The 23,637-nt window shown below is 37.4% G+C and overlaps 1 protein-coding gene across 9 annotated transcripts in view; it reads right to left on the reverse strand.

Moving 5' to 3' along the window:
* Positions 1-23,637, reverse strand: part of LOC108757071 (transcription factor AP-2-epsilon) — a 252,631-nt gene that overhangs the window by 23,952 nt on the left and 205,042 nt on the right. For 7 of the 9 annotated variants that reach the window (XM_018501385.1, XM_018501387.1, XM_018501386.1 and 4 more), the window contains 2 exons: positions 18,149-18,367; positions 16,742-16,793 (listed from right to left, as the gene is read on the reverse strand). In XM_018501385.1, the coding sequence (XP_018356887.1) occupies positions 16,742-16,793; positions 18,149-18,367 (271 nt within the window). The remainder of the gene's footprint in view (positions 1-16,741; positions 16,794-18,148; positions 18,368-23,637) is intronic. The other 2 variants (XM_018501390.1, XM_018501383.1) reach the window with 1 other exon arrangement.

A 23,637-nucleotide genomic window follows, 5' to 3' on the forward strand; every position in this document is an offset into this window, starting at 1 on the left:
ATATCTTCGGCGAATATTTTAAATTCGTCCGTACCGTTCCTGTTTTAGCTCCTATGCATCGAAGCAGCCCCGCATTATTGCATCGTTGCCCTGGAATGCTTAATATCGTGCCTCGGGGCCCCGGACAAGGCGCGTTATTACATGGCAAAGAGATGGTCAACTTATAACTCAACGGAGCTCTTCATCTTCGCCGACGCACAAGGGATGTATCTTGCGTCCAAGTTTCACATCCCGAAACCGCTGAACGGGAGACATTTCACGGACGAAATCAGACTTAAGTCTTTTAGTAATTAAAAAAAAATGCAATTCCTCGTGATGTAAGAAGCTCAGGTTTAAAGGAAAGTTCGCTTGTTAAATATACAGGGAACGTGATATGGTATATAATTTAAAATAAAATGGCATAATAAAACGAAAAATTAAGTCCCGTGCCTCTACGAACGGATAAATACACCGTGGAATATTTATTGTCTTAATATCAGCTAACTATCGCTGCGTTTCAGCTTGATATATCACCGAGGTTCTCGACTAAATGCACCGTCATTCAACGAGTTAATGTCAGCGTGTTATGACAGATACACGAGGACGGCTCTATAAATCTAACCGATAGATATCTCACGGCATTTTTGCCCGTGCCGTACCATTCCCGCTCTATCGCTCCCGCAGCGCGATGCGACTGTTGTTCATTTTGTTATCCGTCGAAACGTAAACGACGTGATTCCGACGCGCCGAGTTGTGCACCGAGAATGTAACGTCGCTCGAGAATACGAACGCAGTTTGATATTCAGAAGACATCGTCGTCGCCGTTGTCCACGTCCTTACCGGGCATCGCGGGCGAGCGAAGGGAAGAAAGTTGTCCGTATTATCTATGAGTGCCGGAATCGATCCCCGTCGATGTCTCGATCTCGCGGGTCAAATAGGTAATCAATTTCTGTGCGTACCAAATAGGTCGACTTGTCAAGTTTATAAATTATAATATTTGAGAGGAAGCTACGATAGAAAGAGAGAGAGAGAGAGAGAGAGAGAGAGAGAGATCAGAAATCTCTCTCTCTTTCTCTCTCTTTCTCTCTCTCTATCGCGGCTTCCTCTCGAACATTATAATTCATTAACTTGATAAGGAGACCCTTCTCTCTCTCTGTCTTTCTCTCTTCTCAACAGGTGTGTAACGGTTCAAGCAGCCAGCGTTAATCGAATAATTTGGTAACGTTGAAATGATGTTGGCGAAAGGAGAAAGAGAAAGAGAGAGAGAGAGAGAGAGAGAGGGAGGATATAGGAGAGAGAAAGAAAGGAAAAAACGACGGACGTCGGCAAGTATACGATTCGCGTGTCAAGCGTGCGTTTCTTTCTTCGTTCCTTTTCTTCGGCCAGATATTAGCGGATGTATTAAGTATGGGTTTTATACAGACACAACATTAAAACAAGTCTTTTTTTTCTCAACGTATACCTTGACACTTAGGAATATTGGTAGGACGTTAAAATTGTCTTCCTCTTACTCTTCGCACGATGATATATTAACTTTCTTCCTTTTCATCTAATCGCTTGTATTTTTACCGAAAATACATACTGTCGACTGACCTCGAGTATTGTTTGCTTCAGAAAAATTTTAATCTTCCTCATTCAAGATTCAAGTGTGCTTTATTATATTTTTATACAACAGTACATGCTTTTGTATCATGAACTGTAGCTGATTGCAAACGCGACGTTTTGTTGGATTGCGTTATGAGTAGATTAATCACACAAACAATTCCAATTTTTCTATCAGATATTGTAGAAAATAAAATATGTTTTAATTTTAAGCGAAAAATGTATTTATCTGAATTTTATTTGTAATATTTGTAATAAACTTGCGCATACAAGGTTTTAATTTTTAATTTAATACATTGCTAGATAAAAAAGAGAATAAATTATTTTATTACTTTAACACATGCATATCGTCGAAACATTAACAGATAGAAGGACTCTTCATATACAAAATAAATAACAATAAATAAAGGGCAAAGAATCAAACACATTTTTTAAAAAGTTACACAATTAAAGGAATAAATAACAAATAAAGGAAAGTAAAATTGAAAAAAAAAATATATAATAAAAAACTCAGTTTAAATTCAAATATAAATCGTTACAAGTTTCGGCTACCAGATTCAGCTCTCTTCAGACATTAATTTATCACAAAAATCGCTGTGCAAAATTAATTATCGAAAATGACCGCATATTCATTATAATAACAGCTCGGGTGAGTCTTGATGTAGAACTCGACATTATTCACATACGGTTGAACAGTCAAATGTGTTTTTCATATCTCTTGGAAAAAGTTCTAGTTGATAAAAAATGTACATTGGACAGACGGGCAGACAATTGGAAACCAGAATTACAGAACATCGTAATCACATTAGATCATAACACTTCTGCCCGTTCTGTTATAACGGAGCACAGGCGGCTGCAGTATGATCATGATTTTCAATGGGACAATATTAAAATTTTAGATGAAGAGCCTTGCTAGGAAACGTTTAATTTCTGAGATGCTCAATATTAAAAAGCAGAAAAATAGTTTATGTATATATAAATACACATATGCATTATATAGATTCTTATTGAATTATTTATTCAATGTTAAAAAGGATTAACAAAGTACGTATCTAATACATATCTAATAAATTATGTGGAATTCACAAATGTAGGATGATCCGAACTGTCATGATAATCCGAGATATTCGTCGAATTTACAGTTGCGTCTAATTAAAATTTTGCGAATTTATTGAAACGCGTAGTTTCTGAAAGACAATTACGATTCAGTTCGTCAAGTACCAACGGTGGCACGTACGCGTCGTTAGAGAACATCATTTAGAGACGCCTAAGTGCTGCGAGTATTTCTAACCATTCGATGTTGCTATCTCGAACACTTATCTCCATTCCAGTAACGGTTTACGAACGTATTATTAATTTATTTAATGAGAATAGCTCAGGCTTCGCTTATTTTCCCCGTCGGGTCGGCATCTCTATAGTGCAAAGCGTATATAATTATCATGAGCTGCCGTAACCTTTCGCCGTGTGAATTGCGAAACGGTTTCACTCATCGGACGAACAATCATTATCGGTCTCTTTATCGCCGCTTAATTATTCACTCCTATATCGGGTAATTCAATAATTGTAGCAGGAATAAGCGGATTAGTAAGACTTTACGCTCGAGGATTGAATAAATTACGATTGATCTCATTGTCGACACGCGTATTTTTAATTATTACGTAACACCGTCGCGGACAAAATGGACACAAAACAGAGATATCTTCTCCTTTGCCCCAGAAACTCTGAGAAATAGAATTCCAGCAGAGACTAATTTCGAACGTGTTCAACGGTGAATTACATCTATGAGTGCGCGAGTTATCGAGATAACAATCGCGAATGCCATATCGCGTTCAGAGATGTGCTCTGCTTCCCTTCGTGCAACGACGCATTTGATACGCACTCGAGTGTCTTCCTCATGAAATTCCCATCTCAGACCCCTAGATAGTGCTCAGGAAAATAACACTAGATAATTTGTCAACATGTTAAGGTTAACGTTATCGCAGATGCAACTTGCAAGCACAGTGCATAGCCGAACGAAACATCGTGCGGTTTATCCCTTGATTAATAATTGCAGATCGACTCGATAAATTGTGCAACGTTAAAATTCAAAATAATGTTCACCCGCACAACGCACGTAATTTGTGTACGTATCGTTCGCAACTGTTCGTACCATTTGGAGTCTCTCGATTATGCAGCAACCTGAATCACGCGTGACCATGACACAGGAAGCACTTTACGTTCTTACATCTTCGCGTTCTTGTTCTGCATTCCGAGAAATATCTTCGAAGGAACTTATGAGAAGACTCGGTTTGCAACACGAGCTTTCCTCCTCTTTCGAGAAGCGTCGAGCGGAATAAGTGAATAAAAATTACTTCGAGTGCATCGGTCTTTTCCGCGTTTATATTGTAAAATAATACAACATTTTCAATTTCTCTGTTGAGATAAATATAAAAGAGTTCTCTTCCACGTTTATTGTAAAATAACAGAACTTTAGATTTTCCTGTTTAGAGAAATATAAAAAGAGTTGTGATATTGCGATAAATATTGCTTTAACGCGTAATTGAATTTAGATAGTTTTTCAAATTTTTCTTTGAAGACAATAGAAATGATTGATACTCTTTTAAAATTCCAATTTCTATCACATTATCGAAAGCGATATAAAAGAAATACGATATAAACTGTATTTAAATTATAAGGGAAGGATTTACTTTATCTGAATGGCATTTGCGTTTGAAGTAAACCTGTATATATACATTTTGAATCTTAATTTAATAAAATTATTAGATAAGAAAGCAAAGTATCTCATTATTTTAATACGCATATATTCGTAGGTTCTAAAATTTAAAATTGCACTTATAATTAATCCTGAAGTAGTGATTTTGCGAATTATGAAATTACTAAAATAATGTGGTATATATGAACTAGCTTATAATTTTCCCAAGTCAAACTATCGTTATTTAATAAACGATCAAAGCTATATCTTGTATATTATTATTAAATTTATCAGTCTGTGTTAAATCAGTCTCCGTTAACACCTACACTTCCTATTATATTATTAACGCGTATTCTATTATTACGCAATACAAAATAATTCCTTATTCTTCTGAATGCTTCAGGATATTACACATGCAATTAGTTGTTCTAATAAATATTAAAAAGTAGTTCTTATAGTACACATGCCGAGGTCATAAATATTAAGTAATTTGCAAATATATTCAACATAACTAGGAATCATATGTATCATTAAAAACATATTAAATATGTATATCAGCTGAATAACATTGTTAGATAAATTTCTAATAGCTTGATAACTGACAATATTATACAATTTTCTTACGTATTTATCTTAAGCACGCTTAATATCGTTTTCAATCGTCCTTATTACATGATTGAAAATACTCCGATAACATCACGAAAATTGCAACGTGATCTTATCGTGATGGATAAGGATGACAATATCGACGAGAGAGTAAACGCTGCGAGTAAAGCATGAGATTTATAGTCTTAACGAGCGCAACTATAGGCGGTGTGCGCAAGAGTGCGGTAAACAAATCTCGATTTACATAATTCAATCCTAATTAAGAGTCGTCTCAAGATGCGTATGCGCGTGAAAGAATTATTGGGAAATACGGCGCAACTGCAGCTGTCTATGCTCATCGACGAACGACTCATAAAACCATCGACCGCGAGTTATAAGCCGTGGGCGGCTTAATTAAATTCCACTTGGAAGTCGATAGCGTGGAAAAGTGATAAATCGATGCGACCGATCAGCTGCTCTTCTCATCGCCGTCGGCTGCTGAGCAACAGGCCGACAGGTAGTTCGCTGTAAAAGGCGAAGCTGTCGCGTACCAGGCGCTATCGTTGGAACAACATATTGCAACTTTACAACCGTTCCTAAGTGTAGTAACATTGTCGAGAGTCAAAGGTGATGACAATAAGCGGTCGCTTGGCCGTCAACAAGAGCTCTCTCGACGAAGGAGCCGTTCGCCGTTTCTATTTTATAGCTCGCACGAGTGGGGGATCTTGTTAAATAAGATAAATACGAATCCGCAAGGTGAAATCGGTGCGGAAAGGTTCCGTCGTCCGTCAGCGCGATAAATGCGCGTCTGTTTGTATAACTTAGTTCATCAAGATTGTTGGCTAATCGGTGCTCGTTCGGTTAAAACGAGTTTGAATGGGAACGTCGAGATGATACACGGTAAAAAAAAACATTTTTTATTTATGTTGGAAACAGTCCACTCTCAAGTCCTTGTTAAAGTTTTATTAATTTAACGCAATACGGTGCTGTTATTCACATATTTTATGTTAAATTGACGTTCAACATCTCTTGTGTGTAAAAATAACGCAATTTGAATAATTGGAGCAAATAACATGAAAATAATGTATTTTAAAATTAAATAAATAACGTAAAGATTTCTAAGACGCACAAATAAAATGACGTATTAATTTTGCTGAAAAAATATGTTCCAACCGCGGTTTACTTACAAATAGTATTACTTTTGGTAAATTTTTTTACATAATATTTCTATATATATTTATACAACATATTTATCTTGTGTTAAATTGACGCAAAAATTTGAATGGACCATTTGGAACATGCAAAGTGTGTTAAGTTTAACATAAATTTTCCAACTATGTACCATTGCGTCAGAAATAATGCGCGTATACGCGGTTTTACTCGAAAGTTCGGCTTAGAAATCGATTTGTCGAAATTCTTGTTTAAATTTCAGATAAGACCTTTATGCTCTAAATTCCTTGGAATGGAATCTCACTCTAAAGAGTGAAAATTGAACCATTCTTGAAAAGGAATGCCTCAATTTTCAGTTTTTAAGAATTCAGATTTCATTTTTCAAAGTGACAATTCACTCTAAACATTTTAGAAAGTAAAAGAACAAAATATTAGCCGACCGAAAAGTGAGTTTCGAAATAGGAAAATGACGATTGAAGCCCGCAGGTATTTGCTAAAACCGACAATCACGGTAATAAATAAGAGAATCATCTGCGAAAGGGAGAAAAAAAGGGGAGAGGAAACATCGAAGATGAATGTACGAACGTGTCGGCGATCCTGACAAAAGATGCGATACTTGCGAGATTAGATTCACCGCTCGCTCGCGAACCTCGGTTCGATCAAAGGAGGATCTCAGTCGGCGGTTAAGTAACGCGAACTTACGTTCCGCACAACGCGTTGCACAACAACGCGCCGGCCGGTTTTGATCGCGGCCAGGTATTCCCCTGTCATAGAGCGTAGTTCATAGAATGTCTAACGAGATAGATCATAAACAACAATGGTCTAAGACGATATGAAGGCGGAGATTCGCTCGCTTCGTTCGCTCGCGAGAGAACCGCTCGGAGAACCCGTCTCTCTCTGTTCTCCGCTCGCGTCCGCCATTCAGCCGACTCGCCGTCGATTGCCTTCCCGCTTATCTCGCTATGGGATTTCTTTCACGTTACAAGGAGTCACAACAACTGCGACTACACGATAGCCGAGGAAGAAATTAATCGTTCGCGCGGGTATTCGCGTGCGCGCGGGAAAATACACGTCGCTAGTGCATGAGGAAATGTAGCAACGCAAATGTGAAGCTAAAAGCGATGCCTGGCGACGCACCGCATTTATTATGGAGCTCGCGTTATAAATCGCTGTCGCTTTTTCTTCATCCTCTCTCTTTCTCTCTCTCTCTCTCTCTCTCTCTCTCTCTCTCTCTCTCTCTCTCCGCTTCGTGAATCGTGAAACTCAGTCAGTTTCATAGAAGAGTGACATTAACAAGGTAACATTCTCGACACTACCTCGCTGATTGCGAACTTCGGCTACGTGTCGCAATCTAGGTGTTTGTGTCCAACTATTTAAACTGCATTGTGCTTGTTTCCGGATGATTTCACCGTATCCCCGTCCTAGGTGGACGAGCGCCGTTATTTCCAGCACCTGAGAAAAGTCTGGCCATATAGACACGTACGTATGGGTTTTCACGTACGAATAGGCGTATTCTCGGCGGCTAATAGCGATTGCGGGTCAGGTCGGTGTAATTTTCATTCCAACGGAAGCGATTGAGACGAGGCTACGGGGCGGCTGCGAGGAGACCGAAACACGTTGGTCGCCAATGAAGCAACTGCGACGGTGGCGAAACGCGACAATTCTACCAGGTGGGCATGCATACGTTCTCTCGGAAAACCGGTGTGGTCGTGAGAACCATGCAGACACGCGATAATGTGCAGAATGTATGTCCGGTGCAGAAAGAGGTTAAGGAATTCATCACGTCCGTCGATATCGCGATTGCGCACCACAATTAATAAAATATAAGCGTAATACCATTATTAAAGCATCTGAAATCCATTACTAGTATATGATATAGGTTATCATTAAGTGTGTGTCGTAAAAATAAATAAGAACAATCCCACCTTTCCGTAGTTATAGTAAGTTATATTATAGAAATTTATTTTTTTTTTTAAATTCTGATATGTGTTATTAAAATATTCGCTTCGTTTGTGTCAAAAGAATTAACGAGTACGATATACAATAATAGACTAAATAGATATATATACAATTTTTTGGTTGCCTTAAACTTAAAACTTGATAACTGAGTTTTATTGCATTCTTTCGTTTGTAATTCGTAAAAAAAAGTTTTTTTTGTTTTTTCGTTCTTTATTATTATTAAAATATTCGCTTCGTTTCTGTCAAAGAATAACACGATCGAGATATACAATTGAATATATGCAACCAAATTATCAAAAAACATATAAGCAAATTAAATTAAAACGTCTACGATAAAACTGAAAACTGAATGCAGTATCTTAATTGAATTCGATAAAAGAAAATAACGAGATAATAACATAATGATATGTTAAGGCGAAGTAGCTGCTCCAATTTGATCGGTAGCCCGTCAATGAATGAGCGGCCGTACGAGCCTTTCATTATAAAATCGTGGATTAAAAAATAAAAGGAAAGGAAAAGAAAATGAAAACATCTCTTTCGATCCAGTTACTTTCTCGTGTTGCTTAAGTCCGTCCCGTCTCATCGGCATGTTTCGCCGAACAGAGCGCCGTCTCTTGAAATGCGCGCTTCATTGATCTTTCATGCCGTTATATACCCTACGAGCCAATAAGATAATGATGGTTCTTGTTATTACAGAAGGAGCGAACAATGTACAAAAGGCAAGTGTAGAAAATTTAAAAAGACAAACGATAATAGTATTTAATGCAGCGTCGTTCATTCAATCGATGTTGATTTATTATGTTACAAGAACGGCGATATATATTCTTCTTTCAATTACTCTTGAAAACTCACAAATAAGTTTAATTTCACGTTATCAGAAGCGTATGATTATATTGATAAAAAAAAAAAAGAAAGGAAATCTTGCAGTGTTAGAAATTCTTATGGACGCAACATGGATAAGGTGTATATTCAAGATCTTTATGTGTACGCTGACATGTAATTTCTGGATATACAATATATAATTCACGTCTCATTATATAGGAAGCTATTTAAAACAAGTTAATAACATTGGTGTAATAACCGTTAATATAATATCGTGTATGAGTGTCACTTCTTGTCGAAGAAATAATGATGTCGTTAATATTATTATACATACAGCGATATTCCGTTGACTGTAATAAATTAATTATAATAAGGTATTAATAGCATATTAATGGGAAAGCTATCTGCTTTACTGGTTTCTTCCAAATTAAAAGGAATACGACAAATGAAAAGTATGTCAATTAGGAAACCGATTGACGAAATGCCTCTACAATCAATATATTCGCTCGATGATTGAGCAATGACGTGGCTTGAAATGTTCATTTAGATATACAGATAGCAAATTGATATATGTTCGTGACTTGCAGATAGTACGCATTAAAATTGGCGCATGTCACGTGCAACGCCAGGATTCATTAATATTACATAAAAACAATTATCTCTCTTTCTCTCTCTCTCTCTCTCTCCTTCTCCCTCTCTCCTCCCTCGTTCTCGTTCTCTCTTTCGTTATGTTATTAATTGCACTTCTTCATTCCTATAGCAATTGCTCAAGCTGCACTTCATGTTACATACATTACATGTAGTCAATCCTGTCTTTAACAATCAATGAATAACGATGTAGCCTAATACAAAAATGTATCCAATTAAAAACGAAATATTAATTAAAAAATTCCGAGAAAAATCACCGTGCATGTCAAAGCAATCAACAGCATTCCTCATGCTCTATTATCTAATCGCAAAAATACGTAAAGAAATAAACGACCGCGAAAGAACCTTAATAACAACATTAAAATAAAACTTCGTCACGCGTCACTCAATGCATGTTTTTGCACTCTCTCCTCTTGCGCATAAATTTGATTAAGATTGTGACGAGAACGTTTACTTTTATCAAGTTCGAGCTTTAAGTGTTTAAGGACTGCTCGGGTTAAGGGACAGAAAGAGGTAGGAAGATCGATAGAGGATCCGAATATCAATGGAGGAAGCAGAGAGGAAAGAGAGCAAACTGGTGACAAACGTAAACGAGCTGAAGACAAATAGACACGTTCGACGTTCCCGTCGTTAATTCCATCCACGTTGTAAAGTTAGGGGAAAGAAACTCTCGTCGATGCCGATCTGGCGATTTGCTATTATCCACAGCCGCGGGCTATTTAGAGAAATCATTTCGTGCGCGAGCGATGCAACCGTCCCGCCGCGTCCGTGATTCTAATGAGAGGCACACTCTCGGCGGCGCACGCACCTACATATGATTTATGACGCGATTATATAATGTCGATTATTACGACGGTGTATCGATACACTATAAATTGATATAGCCGCGGCACATACTCGCAGAGTACCGACAGGCGATGCGCAATTATTGCATCTCGCGTGGATTTTGCAAACAGGTGCTCTCGTCAAGCCTGTAGATCCTAGTCTCGTCAAGGATCGCGTCAAGGCTGGATCAGCGATCTTGCGTAATCTTTTTGATGAAAAAAAAGGGGTCTCTCTCTCTCTCTCTCTCTCTCTCTCTCTCTCTCCTTGGACGTAATCAATGGATAACACGTAACTTACGTCCCATTTCAAATAACCACAGAGAATACCCATGGCTCATCCAAATTGATTTACAGTTCGTGCTACGACTGTCTGTTCAGGCCGTCTACACCATCATGATGTATACCACGTGATATTCTATATTTGAATATTAAATAGTTCGAATGGAAAGTTCAGCGCGGGCTATCCATGGCACGATACAAAAGAATCCTATATTAATTATATATATTAGAATTGGGTTTCGGCGAAATGAGTTAGTTCTTACATACAGCTTGTAATGTGATTGAAGAAAAGATATCATAAACACGAAGCACAATAATATGGATAGTTTTAAAACTATGGTATAAAACTAGATTACAGAGCACCTTTGATACATCATAGCTAAAATTAAACTATCTATTGTTGAACTTTATATCTAATGCAAGCATCTTTCGTTCACTACATTAAAAGTTACATCATATGTGAAAACTAACTCATTTCACCGCGAACCAATTTCCTATATACTATAATTAGTGTGAGATCCTTGTTAAGAAATATCTCGGCGGTAACAACGATCATCTTGAAATCGCGCGTGTAACGTTCTCTCGTGCGATAAAGCGATCATAACAAATGCTGTTTGTTACATAGATCTCGTTCGATTCATATTGGACGCTTGTATTGGAGATCCAGACGAAGTTAAACTTCGGACTCGCCGGGCTCGCGATCGCTATCTACATTTAACGCTCTATGGCGACGACTTCGAAAAAAGGAGGAAACCAGCCCGAACAAGGCTCAGAAGCAGCACGCGCGTCAGCGTGAAACAATTACTGTCACCATACGTGACTGCTACTATGCGAAATGTCTCCATCTGCGAATAGCCTTGAGCGCACAGCCCGGTCGCTCAATACGTGCGTCCTGGACACGCACAAATAATTTCCTGGGCAATCAATGCACCGGAAACTTAACCAATCGACGCGTACCAACGACTTCACTTACTTCTCGACCTCGATTGGTTAGCTGGTTGTGACTGGGGTGTGACTTTTCGGCCGTGAAGGGGCTTCACGCCGAGAGAGGGCTTCTGCCAGGCGGGGATCCACCTGGCCCCCGGGGCAACTACGAGTAACGTGGCGATCGTTAATTTCATTAGGGACTGATTTTAGGAGTTTAGCTGCCTTTATACAAAGATGGTGGATGCCCTCCATTCGAAGGGGACCACGCGCGCGAAACGGTCCCGCCTGCTGAACAATAAGAAAGGCACTCACACTTCTTCGGCACGCGAAATTTCGAAGTGTATTTCGCGATCAGTGTATTTTTCTCTCAGCGCTTCCGCATGGTTAATATTTGAATGAAACTCATTTTCATGACCGTATGTTTAGGAAAAGACATATTTACGGCAAATGTGCGAGGGGCGAAGATTGTTATCATAATCTGCCAATCTCTCTCTACCATCGCAAGTAGGATCGATAGGAATAAAGAATGATTATCATTCGCTGGCATTCGCGAGAAGCGGCAAAGTGGAAATATTGAATAGTGCGGATAGAAGAGAACCACCATTAAAGTCGCATTGGCTGTATGTCGTTAGTTGACCTTCTTTCAGTGATTAATTACTTTTGACTCTTCTCACGGCTGAGCCGCGTAGATAATAAACTGATCCGTACAAATTCGCATTGTAGAACATGTGTGTCTGCCTTAAGTAAATTAGCGAATGCGATATACGTAGTGAGAAAAGACTTTTGTACTTTTGGATACGCCTTCATATATCGTAAGTAATAATTTTTGAAAAAGAAGTACGTCGATATTTTTTTTCCTAAACAGCTTAAACTGTTAGTCTTAACTTTCTCTTACGAGCACCGTTCTATACTACAGCACGACTTACAAAATCTTTTTTTCTCGAAAACAGATATCGACCTTCGAATTGTTTTCGGTCTCAATCGCGCGCGAAATAAATTATTTTTCAAGAATAAATTTATGTAACCAGAACAATGGTTGTCAATTGCTTCAACTGTTGTAACTGTACTGTTTAAAATTTCGTAGAGCATCATCGCTAGCAAAAGAATTTGTCCGTCCTCGATATCTTGTGGCGAAACTAAACTGGAGCGCGTCGCCGTCATCGAGTGACGGAGCCAAGGTAAGCCGCAATAATTGTATAACCGGCTTCCGAGAAGCAGACCGTGCTCATAGTTAGCTAATATAATATCATATAATATAATACATCGTTATTATATATATATATATATATATATATATACATACTATATATACTGTCAACTGTGCATTGGTATATTATATATATATTATACAGGGGGGTCCCAAAAGTGACAATAAATATTTCAACGGATTCTCTAATATTTTAAGACGAAAATATCGAAGCTACGATAGTTTTCAAGTGGAAAGAGTTTAAAAATTACGAATGACAGGGCTTCACTCAATGACAAGATGATCCGTGTAAAGGTGCTGAATTTTGTAATTTTTCCAAGGTATGAAGTTCGAAAAAGTTTTCTTTCTATTTCAAATATATATTTATAATCATAATCTGAGCATTTTCATATTAGACTTTTCATTTTTGAACGTTACAAAGAGACTTTTTAAATATTTATTGTCAATTTTGGGACACCTTGCATACATATTTATGCTACTCTTATTGATAGGATTGCAATTAATGGAGAGCAAGTGTAATTTGCATCCTGTCATTTATATAGAAAGTTACTACGAACGAATTTTTAGATAAAGCCAATTTCAATAAAAAAAATTGAAGATATTTTAACTGAGCAAAGTAAAAAAAGAAAGCAAATTAAAATTACAACGTTACTTCCCCCTTCGATATAAATTACTAGACAAAAATATTATATCCAAACATGTGTGATTATACCTATATTTAGTTTAGATATTTAAATAATAATATATGATCGATGTGGTATCTCACGCGTATTTCGTACCGGTTTCGGGGGAAAAAAAAAAAATAAAATAAAAAGATTCACACAGAGAGGAAAAGAAGAGCGCACGAAACGCGAAATTCAAGAGTGGAGGAGAAAAAGAGAGAACAGTTACGGAGAAATGAGAAGAAAGAGGAACGGAATAGAAAAAGGACCGGCCAAATAAGCCGTCGCAGGACGAGTAACGAGGCATATAATAACCCTCGGTGACACTCGAACAAACAGCCATCTGTAGGTAATACCCCTGTGGTGAGGAACGCCCCGAAAACTACACCCCGCCAAGAAATTACAATGACAATGAGCGAAATCCGATCCGCCCGCGGGCACGCACTGTATTTCTTTTTTTCTTCCTTTTTGCCTTCGCACCTCCTCTCGCAGCGCGTACACGATTCCACGCGTCCCAGGTTTTCGGCTATTGTGCGACGCGACGACCCGAAGAGGCGAGAAGAATTAACGTCGTCGAAAACGAGGGTCGTCGCGTAATACGTTTGTGGGCCGTACGCGTATGTGGGCTCTAAAAGTCTCGTTGTTTCCTACAATCACACATTTCCTAAATAGTCGCCGCTAAATCACTATATCGAAGTAACCAGATCCTCGTGCACTCTACTCGAGTTTAATACTCGAACTATCGAAGCAGTCAAAATGTTTTGTAATTTTTTTTTGTCAAATTTATTTAACGGCGCATTTTCTGAGATTTTCCGTGACCTTTGCTGCAATATGCAATTAATTACATTGATCATTTTATTTTCCCCTTTCTCTTCCTTTTTTTTTCAATATAGCATATAAGTAGAAAATATAAATATAAATAGTATATAATACAGTATATAAATAGTAGAATAGATATACGTCAATCGATAGTTCTAGTGTTATTAACGCAACAACGCTGTGCTTGTCTTAGCCTTAAGACACTATCATGTCTTCTGATAACGATCGCAGAACCTTCGTAAAATATTATCGATTAATTTATTCATTTCGTGGCCGTGATATCTTCACATTAAATTTAAAAATTGGAATATCAGAATAAAGTTAGACAAATCACGGTCCTCTCATTTTGGTTTCTAAAGTATGAGAGAAAGCGTACGGTATTTTGACGTCCTTTCGGTTAAAGCGACAAAAATTGCCGCTACCTTATTGGATAATATAGCATGATTTCGTAATTAATTCATAGATCGAAAGTTATATATATTTCAGCCATAAGTGTAACCTTCAAGACAAATTCTCGAGAGTCCTTTCTGTCCAGTTTATTGATCGGATACGATCGATTTTGCTCTCGGGTGAGCGTAATACTTTCGCAAGACGCTGATCTGGCATTGATATGAACCGATCAGAGCGTATCTCTCGCGAAATTAGGCATAGTACAAGTTTCCTTATAATCCACTTCCATCATGGTCTCGTAACACATCCTTCCTCTCTGCGTAATTTGCTCGAAGTTACGCAATCGCGAAGTCGTGCGGTTGTGCGAAATCTTAAGCTGCTTATCCATATAATTCGCAAATCACATAACGTAATTCACAAACGTATATACAAAATGACGTATCGTCGTACGCAAGATATACGTAGATGCAAATCGCACGCAATGAATTGAACTGCGTTGACAGCGTTGACATTTTTATTTAAGCCAGGTTAGAGAAACTTATTATGTATCTGATATTTTTTATGGGAAAATATAAAAAAGATGGTTTTCTTGCTGATAAATGAGTAAATACAATTCATTATTCTTTGCTGTTCCATCATTGGTTAATGTAGTCCTTACAGCACAGAAGTTAACGTGGTAGTTTAGTCCAGTCCGTGTATAGGTCGCTATTCGTAAAACGTAGATCTTTATTTTGAGTCCGCGTTTATTTTCTGAAAGCTTTGGACTGGAATCTAAAGAGTGACAATTGAGCCAGTGTTGAAAAAGAGTAGCGAAATTGTCAATTTTTAAGAGTGAAATTCCATTCTTTAAAGTTAGATTTTAGTCCAAAGATTTTTTTAGAGAGAGCATTTTGCGATTTGCGAATTATGTAGAATACAGAGGCATTTTACGCACGAATTTTATTCGCGCGATGCATCATCATCAAAAATATTTGAACTGACAGATCATTCAACAAATTTAAGTTATGAATTCATCCACAGTTGTAAGTTCTATCAAGAATGAAAAAAATAAGTTCTCGCGAATAACGTATCTTTAAAGAAATCTAATACCGGCCAATACTGAAAGACAGTAATTAATTACTTATTTTAAATATTAAAAGCACTGTTTGATCTTTCAATACTCTAGATGAGTAATTACAGTCTTTCAATAATAAATTTGCGAATATTAAATAAGCTAGTAGAGTATAAGCTATTAGATTTCTATAAAGAACAGAGCGAGTAAGAAATCTATTTTATTACATGGTATTAGATAATATTTTGCAACGTAGAATTAGAAAAAAAATTAAATACAAAGCTAAATATATTCACATTTATATCTCGATGATTAATCTTTATAGGTACATCTATATAGGATAACTTTATATAGAAAACTTTCTACGAAAGAAACCGGGAGTTAAATTTTATCGTGCATGCGTGAATCCGTAGATAATTCATCGTGTTGCAATTTAACGCGGCGCTCTTCGATAATTCTGCCATTTGCAGTTTTTTTTTACGATCTCTTTCGCGATCAATCGGTATTGCGAGAGTAATGGTCTCTCGCAAAGAGCTCACCGGGCCCTTTGCGTCACTTTTACGCGCGCAAAGGAAAAGAGATAGAGTCGTAGGTTTATTTTCACAAGCAGTTAGAAATCTGATCATTTGCCCTTGACACGACGGAGAGCGAGAGAGAGAGAGAGAGAGAGAGAGAGAGAGAGATAAATTTTAATTAAGGGCGACAGGTCTCGCTGGTGCGGTTACTTTATATTTCCGGTCGCGCAGTGGCCGTCTTATTATATGTTGGGATTATGCCGGCGCCACGCTATTTCGAAGCAGCGCGCGTTGCAACTTTATGCAACGCGTAAATTTACCCACGTTGAATGAATTCCAAATCGAACGATCCCGCGATCGCGGCTTTGTATTACGCGCAGTGTAAAATTACAGGTCGAAATTCGAAGGACATTTGTGCAAGAGGTACGATAGACTGTTATCGTGAGATGCACTTGATGCTTAACATAGCATTAGACCCCCTAATTGTTTTTTTTTTTTTTTTTTTGACAAATATCCAGTACGAGTAATGCTAAAAATTTTACAATTGGGCATTTTATGCTTCTGTCAAAATCTGGAATATATACCGATAAGCATTTTCGTAATTACTTACTTTTTAATAGTGGCAGGTCGTTCATGAACCCTCCATCGTCCACGTTTGTGTTCTAAAACATATATATAAAAAAATAATCAAATTTAATATCAAGCTTCTTAATATATTCTTTTTTTATTTATATATATTTAATCACAATTTGGAGATAGTTTTTAAAACAAAAAACACGAATTAAAAAATTTATATATTTTTGAATAAAATTGACCCTTTCAATATATAACATTAAATTTTATATGAAATATTTCTTTTAATTTTCTATTAAATATAAATCATTTTCTGTTAAATATTATGCCATTCTTGTAAAAAATAATTCATCTATAAAAAAATTTCATCTGTAAAATTGATGAGTCTATATTTAGTTTTATCATTTAATTTAATTTAATTTTTCAGATCCTTAATATTAAATCCTTTATATGATCACAGTATCGTTGTGTTTAACATTGAATTAAATGCAAGAAGAATTGATTGATTTATGATTCAACAAAGAATAGATTTGTGATTTTGAAAGATGGTGCGCAATTTTTTAATACATTCAATATATATATTTTTTGTTCGATAAGAATTCATGATAAAAATCAAAAAGTATTGTAAGTATAAAATATTTAACATTATTTATACCGAGAAATACACTAGTTATTTCTTTTTCACGAATATTTTTGCGTACAGCAAATCGACTGCACGGTTATGTGCTTAAGACAAAAGAAAAATATTTTCGACCACAGCAAAGTATGGTATGTTTCGCAGCATTCCGTCCCGCATTGTAACAAGCGACTGACATTCTATTTAACGGACGCTGAAACTTTTTTAGCATAACTACTTTACACTTTACAAAAAAAGCAGATTAATTCAAAAGGAATCGACAAACATTTATTTCACGAAATTAATCACGAGAGATAATTTAAAAAGTTATATCTTAACTTCTCTTAATTTTTTCCCCATTTTATATCTTAACAATTAAATCTGTCAAAATAAATTCTGTTTTAAGAAAAAAGGCTACGACGTTGCTGCTTGTCATTTCGCTTCATATTTATCGATAAATGTGCGCATTTATTTCTAAGCTCGTGTAGTATTATATACATACATACATACACATATATATATATATATAAAAACCATGTGTTAAATGTACACATTTCTCGATAAAAGTGTCCGGAGGAGAGAGAATACAAATCCATACAAATATCTTATATCTCCAAAACTGACAAGACGCTTTAAACGTCGTGAGTGCAAAGCCACGGTCAAAAATCGCCCCGCGCAAAATGCACGTAATTTCGGAGCAGATCTTCAGTAACCGGTAACGCTTCCGTTTGCGGAAACATCCCGCGTGTTATCCTCAGCGGGCAAGAACGTCATCAAAAGAGATGCGTCGAGGGATGATAATAGAGAAAATATGTTGCGATTACGTACATCGTCGCTCACCTGGGGGTCGTCAACGAGGCTGCTGTGTAGAACGAGATCGGTCTGGTCGAGGCCCGGAGGCGGTAGGAGGGCGTCAGGACGTCGTACGGCGCCATACTCGACGCCCCTTCCACCGCCGCCACCGCCGCCGCCGCCGCCGCCTCCGCCGCCGCCGCCTCCACCACTACTGCGTCCGCCGTCGTATGGGAAAGACGCGTGCATGTTCGTCTGAAATCAGGAATGATGTTTCAATCAGCATGATATTCGTCGGCCTGACATTCTATTTAATGCAGTTCAAATTACTTTTTCACAAATAAGTGCGACCCAAGTGTCTCATTTCCGAATTCATCTGATTGGAGAGTCCAACAGGAGCCAAAGATTTTTTTTTATTATTTATAAGAATTTTCACGAAAACGCCAAAAGTACAGTTTGTTGATATATTTCCGTACTGATTCGAATATTTTATACGATGGACTACCCGCAAAATATATATTAAATCGAGTACACTCACAATCAGAGAGAGGAGCATAGTGGCAGCAATTATATAAGCGATAATTGTGTAAGTTTTATATTAGGTAGAATTACTGTGTGAGTGTAATTAAACCAATTAATTTATAGTTGCAATAACTATAAAATAATTTATTTAACTATACACATGTATAAATAATAAAACTATACACATGTACTAATTCTAATTATAAAATTTAGATAGGTGCTACCAACAGTTGTTATCTTTCTCTCTGATTGCCAGTGTAGAGGAAATTAAATTTTCAACAAAAATGGTTCAAAAGGTTAACCTTCAGTTTTACATTCTTGATCAACAAAAGTTATATTTCGTAGAAGAGAATCGTGAAACACATTGGTTTATCTTATTTTACACTCGAGTATTTTAAAAATGACGTAAAAAAATTACTCTTCACTATCCATTCAAGTTAGAATGCGAATAGTCGAATCTCTGAGTGTATCATAGTAAATAGTAAATCATTGTGAGATATACATTGATCATAAATGTCTGAACTTGTCCTCTTTACATAAAATTAAATTTAGAACGAGGTCAAGTGGTTTTACATACGAAAGTGATTGTTTGAAAGACTCACGATAGGTTTACTTATTATCAGATCGATGCGGTTTTTCTTGGAATCTCGTTTCACAATTAAAGCTAAGCTATACACTGAAGCTTAAATTAAATTAGATGTAAATTGAAGCGATTGCAAAAGTTTTTATACGTAATTCGTACGATATAGAAGTAATAATGCGTACGAAGAAGCTAAAGTTAAAGTTAACGCGGACGGGATCTAATTGAACAGTATTTAATTTAGTATTGCGGGGGAGGGGGAGGGGGGAGAGGAGGAGGGGGGGGTTGCACGACGCAGTGATAGGCAGTAAATAGGTAAAGGCCGGAGGTCGGCAACGAAGTAAAGGTTGCCGTGTCTACGAGGAGAAAAATTGCTTCGATTACCGGTACATAACGGATCCGTGACAGGCAGGAATCCTCTACGTTCTGTGTGATGATTTTGTACTGTATTTAGGATGATAATGAGAGGAAAACAGTGAGCCATAACTGCGCCGCCATTAGCGAAACATCATCCGCAATTAATTAGCTTCTAGGCATGGCGTATAAATTACACATCTATCTGAATATATACATTTTTATTCATATCTGTTATTGAATGATATGCAGTCGTATTTCTGCGTAATGCCCACGTAACAGTTAGTAATAATAACAAGGCGTGAATTCTACTATTTGGTTTTTTGTGACTTTTGTTGCACGACGTGAAAATATGATCGTTTATTTTCATCACATTTGCACTGCTCGAACAAAATTGTAAAAACCATTATTAACGTAAAAGAATATTCATGTACATAATTCCGTGAATTAACAGTTTTTCGTTGGTTTACGCTATATTATTAAGTATGTCAGGTAAATTTTAAAACAAGGGGAATCATGATCCCTCTTTAAAGTCTTTTGATAGCAAAATGTTATATAATATTATTAACATTTCTGAAATGTTTAATGATAATTTTGATATTCCGAAAATATTTTTTTAATTTTAAAACCTCCTAGACATAAAAAATATAGATTCCATTATATTATTCCTTTTTAGACATAATTTAAAATACAATTTTATTTAATATATTTTAGTTAATATAATTTTAAATGAAACGTTTTATGAATTACACATTAATAAAAATTTAAATAATAATTTAATATTTTTTATCTTTTCACATTTAACCTTAAAAATAATTTCGCTTGCGGCATGCCCTCTTGACAAATTTCTGAATTCGCCAATATATCAGTCTCTGTATCGGTATTTTACAATTGCATCATATTTTTAATGCGAAAGATAATCCCCAAAGTAAAAATCGAGTTTAATAATTGCAATTAATTTTATTTTATTTAATAATAATAAATAATAATGATATAATAAATCATTTATTATTTCTATTTCGCTTGTAGAAATATTTAACTTCGTATACTAGTAGAATAATAAATGAATGTTTTATGAAGGCTACAAAAAGATATCAATTTCGAGAAGTATCAAGCAAATATCGTTAAATTAAAATTCATAAGGACTGCCTTACTACAATTAACATACGTATCTTAATGACTTCGTCGTGAAGAAATCTGATCTGAGTTTAAAAGGCATAATGAAAGTGAAGAAATAGATCGAAGCTGCAATTTTTTTTAGGTTTATAAGGTCGGCACAATGTTTCGCTGTTGGAATAACGAGAAGATATTAATCTACCCTTTCAGGTAACGGAATTACTACTCCCGTGCGTACTTCAACATTCGCCGCTTACTCTCGCCAATCTCGAAAGGAGAGGCGGATGACGATGACTCGTCGAAACAACGCGTATTGCACGTACGCCGTATTGTCGCGCTATAGCTTCAGCTCCGCGAGCTCAGTTGTATGCTCCATTAAACGGTACTCACGATGAAAATGATCGGCGATATCGTGGCATTTCTGCCACGCGTGTCGGCAAATTACGAACAAGTGGCGGGCTCTCCGATCCGGGAAGATTCTATCTCTAGGCTCGCAGTGAATTCTTCATCGGTCTTCATTTGTAGCTTTCGTCCCGTAAAGCAGGCGCAATTTATTTCGTACCGCATCGCTGCCGCGTCGCCGCACCAGGTCGGCGTGTAACATGGTTTTAAATGAGAGAGAGAGAGAGAGAGAGAGAGAGACGAGGGAATAGTTGCGAAGCGCGGACACGAGGGAATAGTTGCGAAGCGCGGACGCACGTGAATGCGCGTAAAGGATGACGGCAGGAATCCTCGTGCTATAAAAGTTCTCTTATGTCATCGATAAAGACGAGCGAGCTGACGAAGCTCTAATGGATCCCGCCGGTCGCGTAATTACTCGCGTTATTCTCTACGACGAACACGATCGGCTGTTTAAAGTTGCTTCTTAAAGTAGATACGCCTATAATATCGACATGCGCGAAGTACTCGAAAAGAAAGTCGCGAGCCTCCCTTCATCGTCCGGAGTGATGATTTCCTGTACGGTAAAACTTGATTGGATCGAATTTTTATTTGACTAATTGCTTCCATCTTTAGCACTGATTGTGTTCCGTTAAATTTCACGTATCTCTTTTACTTCACATATAATTACAATAAATTTGAAACTGTTCAGGTAGATTTAAAATATTCATATTTTATCTTATTATATCTATTTATCTTATTATCTTATTATTTATCATACAGTGTACTTTCGCAAGTACATTCTCACGATACTTTCATTCTTCCGACGACTTATTAGAAGTCGTATTAATTCAGAATGTAAAAGAATGTAAAAAGAAAAATTTTAATTTCGCTTCAGAGGCAAACGGAGGCGAGTAATAACAGTTTCTATTTATTGAATGTAAAAATGTATTCAATAATTCCTACTTATTTAACAATGTGGAATAGAAATTTCTCTCGATATATAAACTCATACGTACAAATACAACAAGAGGTACGATAAGCGGATATGATGGGACCAAGCGCGAGTCTTCTACGAAATGGAGAACAAGGTGGATATATGCTTGGAATCTTAATCACGACCAGGCAGGGAGGAAAAACTAGCGATTTTATCCAGACTGCGAGTCGCTCCGTGTCACAAATACGGTTACATCACGAGCCCTTGCCATTATTGTTCTACATCTTTTCTACACGAGCATCGGAACGCAGAAGAAATCACCGCGAGCGAGTTTCTCCGATTTCTTTGCTTTACAGATTGTCCCTCTCTCTCTCCCCCTCCACCCTGTACAATCCTCCGCCCTGTCACGATCGTTTAGATCGACGTGCGACATATATACGATAAAGAAAATTAAAAAAAAAAACTCACAAACGGTACTGGATTCCTCGATCGAGGGACAATAAACATTTCTCGCTTCGCATCACTTCGGATATGCTTACGCCGATTGCACATTCCGCGCATTCTGCCACTCGCTGTACAATTTAATCCCAATTACGAGTCCCTAGTCCCAATTACATGATCAGCTGATCAAGGAATCTCGGGGTACGCGCGTAAAAAATATTAATGTATAACTACTAGCGTATCTCACTGTAATTACAACCGCCGAAAGAAGTAGCGTTGTACGATGTATTGTAGTTATCGTCACGGGAACTTTAACTTCTCCTATTCCACGAGATTAGCAGATTTCGCTTGATTGAAAATTCATGCCCGGAACGTTGCTGCACCGTGTGACTCGCGAATCCGCCGGATTACAATTCTAGAGAAGCGGGACGTCGGCAGTCCCGCAATCACGCCGGCGTTTGCTTTTTTTTCGAGCGCCGACTGTGTCAGGCCGAACGTCAAGTTTAACTATTGAGAAGAAACCATTGGCCGTCGCGCGTTCGTTTTGGGTCCGTCGTATTCACGGGATCGAGGCTACCCGATCGATTCATCATCCGAACGTACCGGGAACGTTGCGTGTGCGGATTAGCAAATATGCCTAATGAGCTCGATATGATCGATAGCGTCGCTATTTTGCGTTCGCGGCGGGAAATCGTTCGGCAGATGCGAGAGAGCATTAAGGTCATGACTGTCCGAATCCGCAGTCGTGATTAGGAGGTCGAAAATTATACGCTTTATGTCGCGTTCAAGGCGGCCGGCTCCGTTCCAGGGAACTTTCACGGGAACGAAAAAAGGCGCGCGGCGCTAATTAACGTGCTTGGAACCGCTTTCTGGGTTTTATATTGACGAGTTCGTGATAGTTATACATTGATGTAACCGTGTTGTGTGTCGGCTAATGAGATGAAATGTGATCGCCTTTCTCTCGTTAAACGCTCCGGTAGAATAAAATCACGTATCCGCCGTCGCGGTAACGTCGATACTGATAAATGATGGCGTATCGGATTGAACCACAACGGAACACGGACAACGGCAATAATATGCTCGCCTGCATTCTTGTACAGCGATATATCTCTTATTACGTAATTCCTTCGCGTTGCGGAGTATTGGGATATACAGTTATAAGTGTATATTATTTACACGCGAGGAACGTTTGGAATT

The sequence above is a fragment of the Trachymyrmex septentrionalis genome, unplaced genomic scaffold, assembly GCF_001594115.1.
Source record: "Trachymyrmex septentrionalis isolate Tsep2-gDNA-1 unplaced genomic scaffold, Tsep1.0 scaffold131, whole genome shotgun sequence".
In the NCBI taxonomy this organism is placed as follows: Eukaryota; Metazoa; Arthropoda; class Insecta; order Hymenoptera; family Formicidae; genus Trachymyrmex; species Trachymyrmex septentrionalis.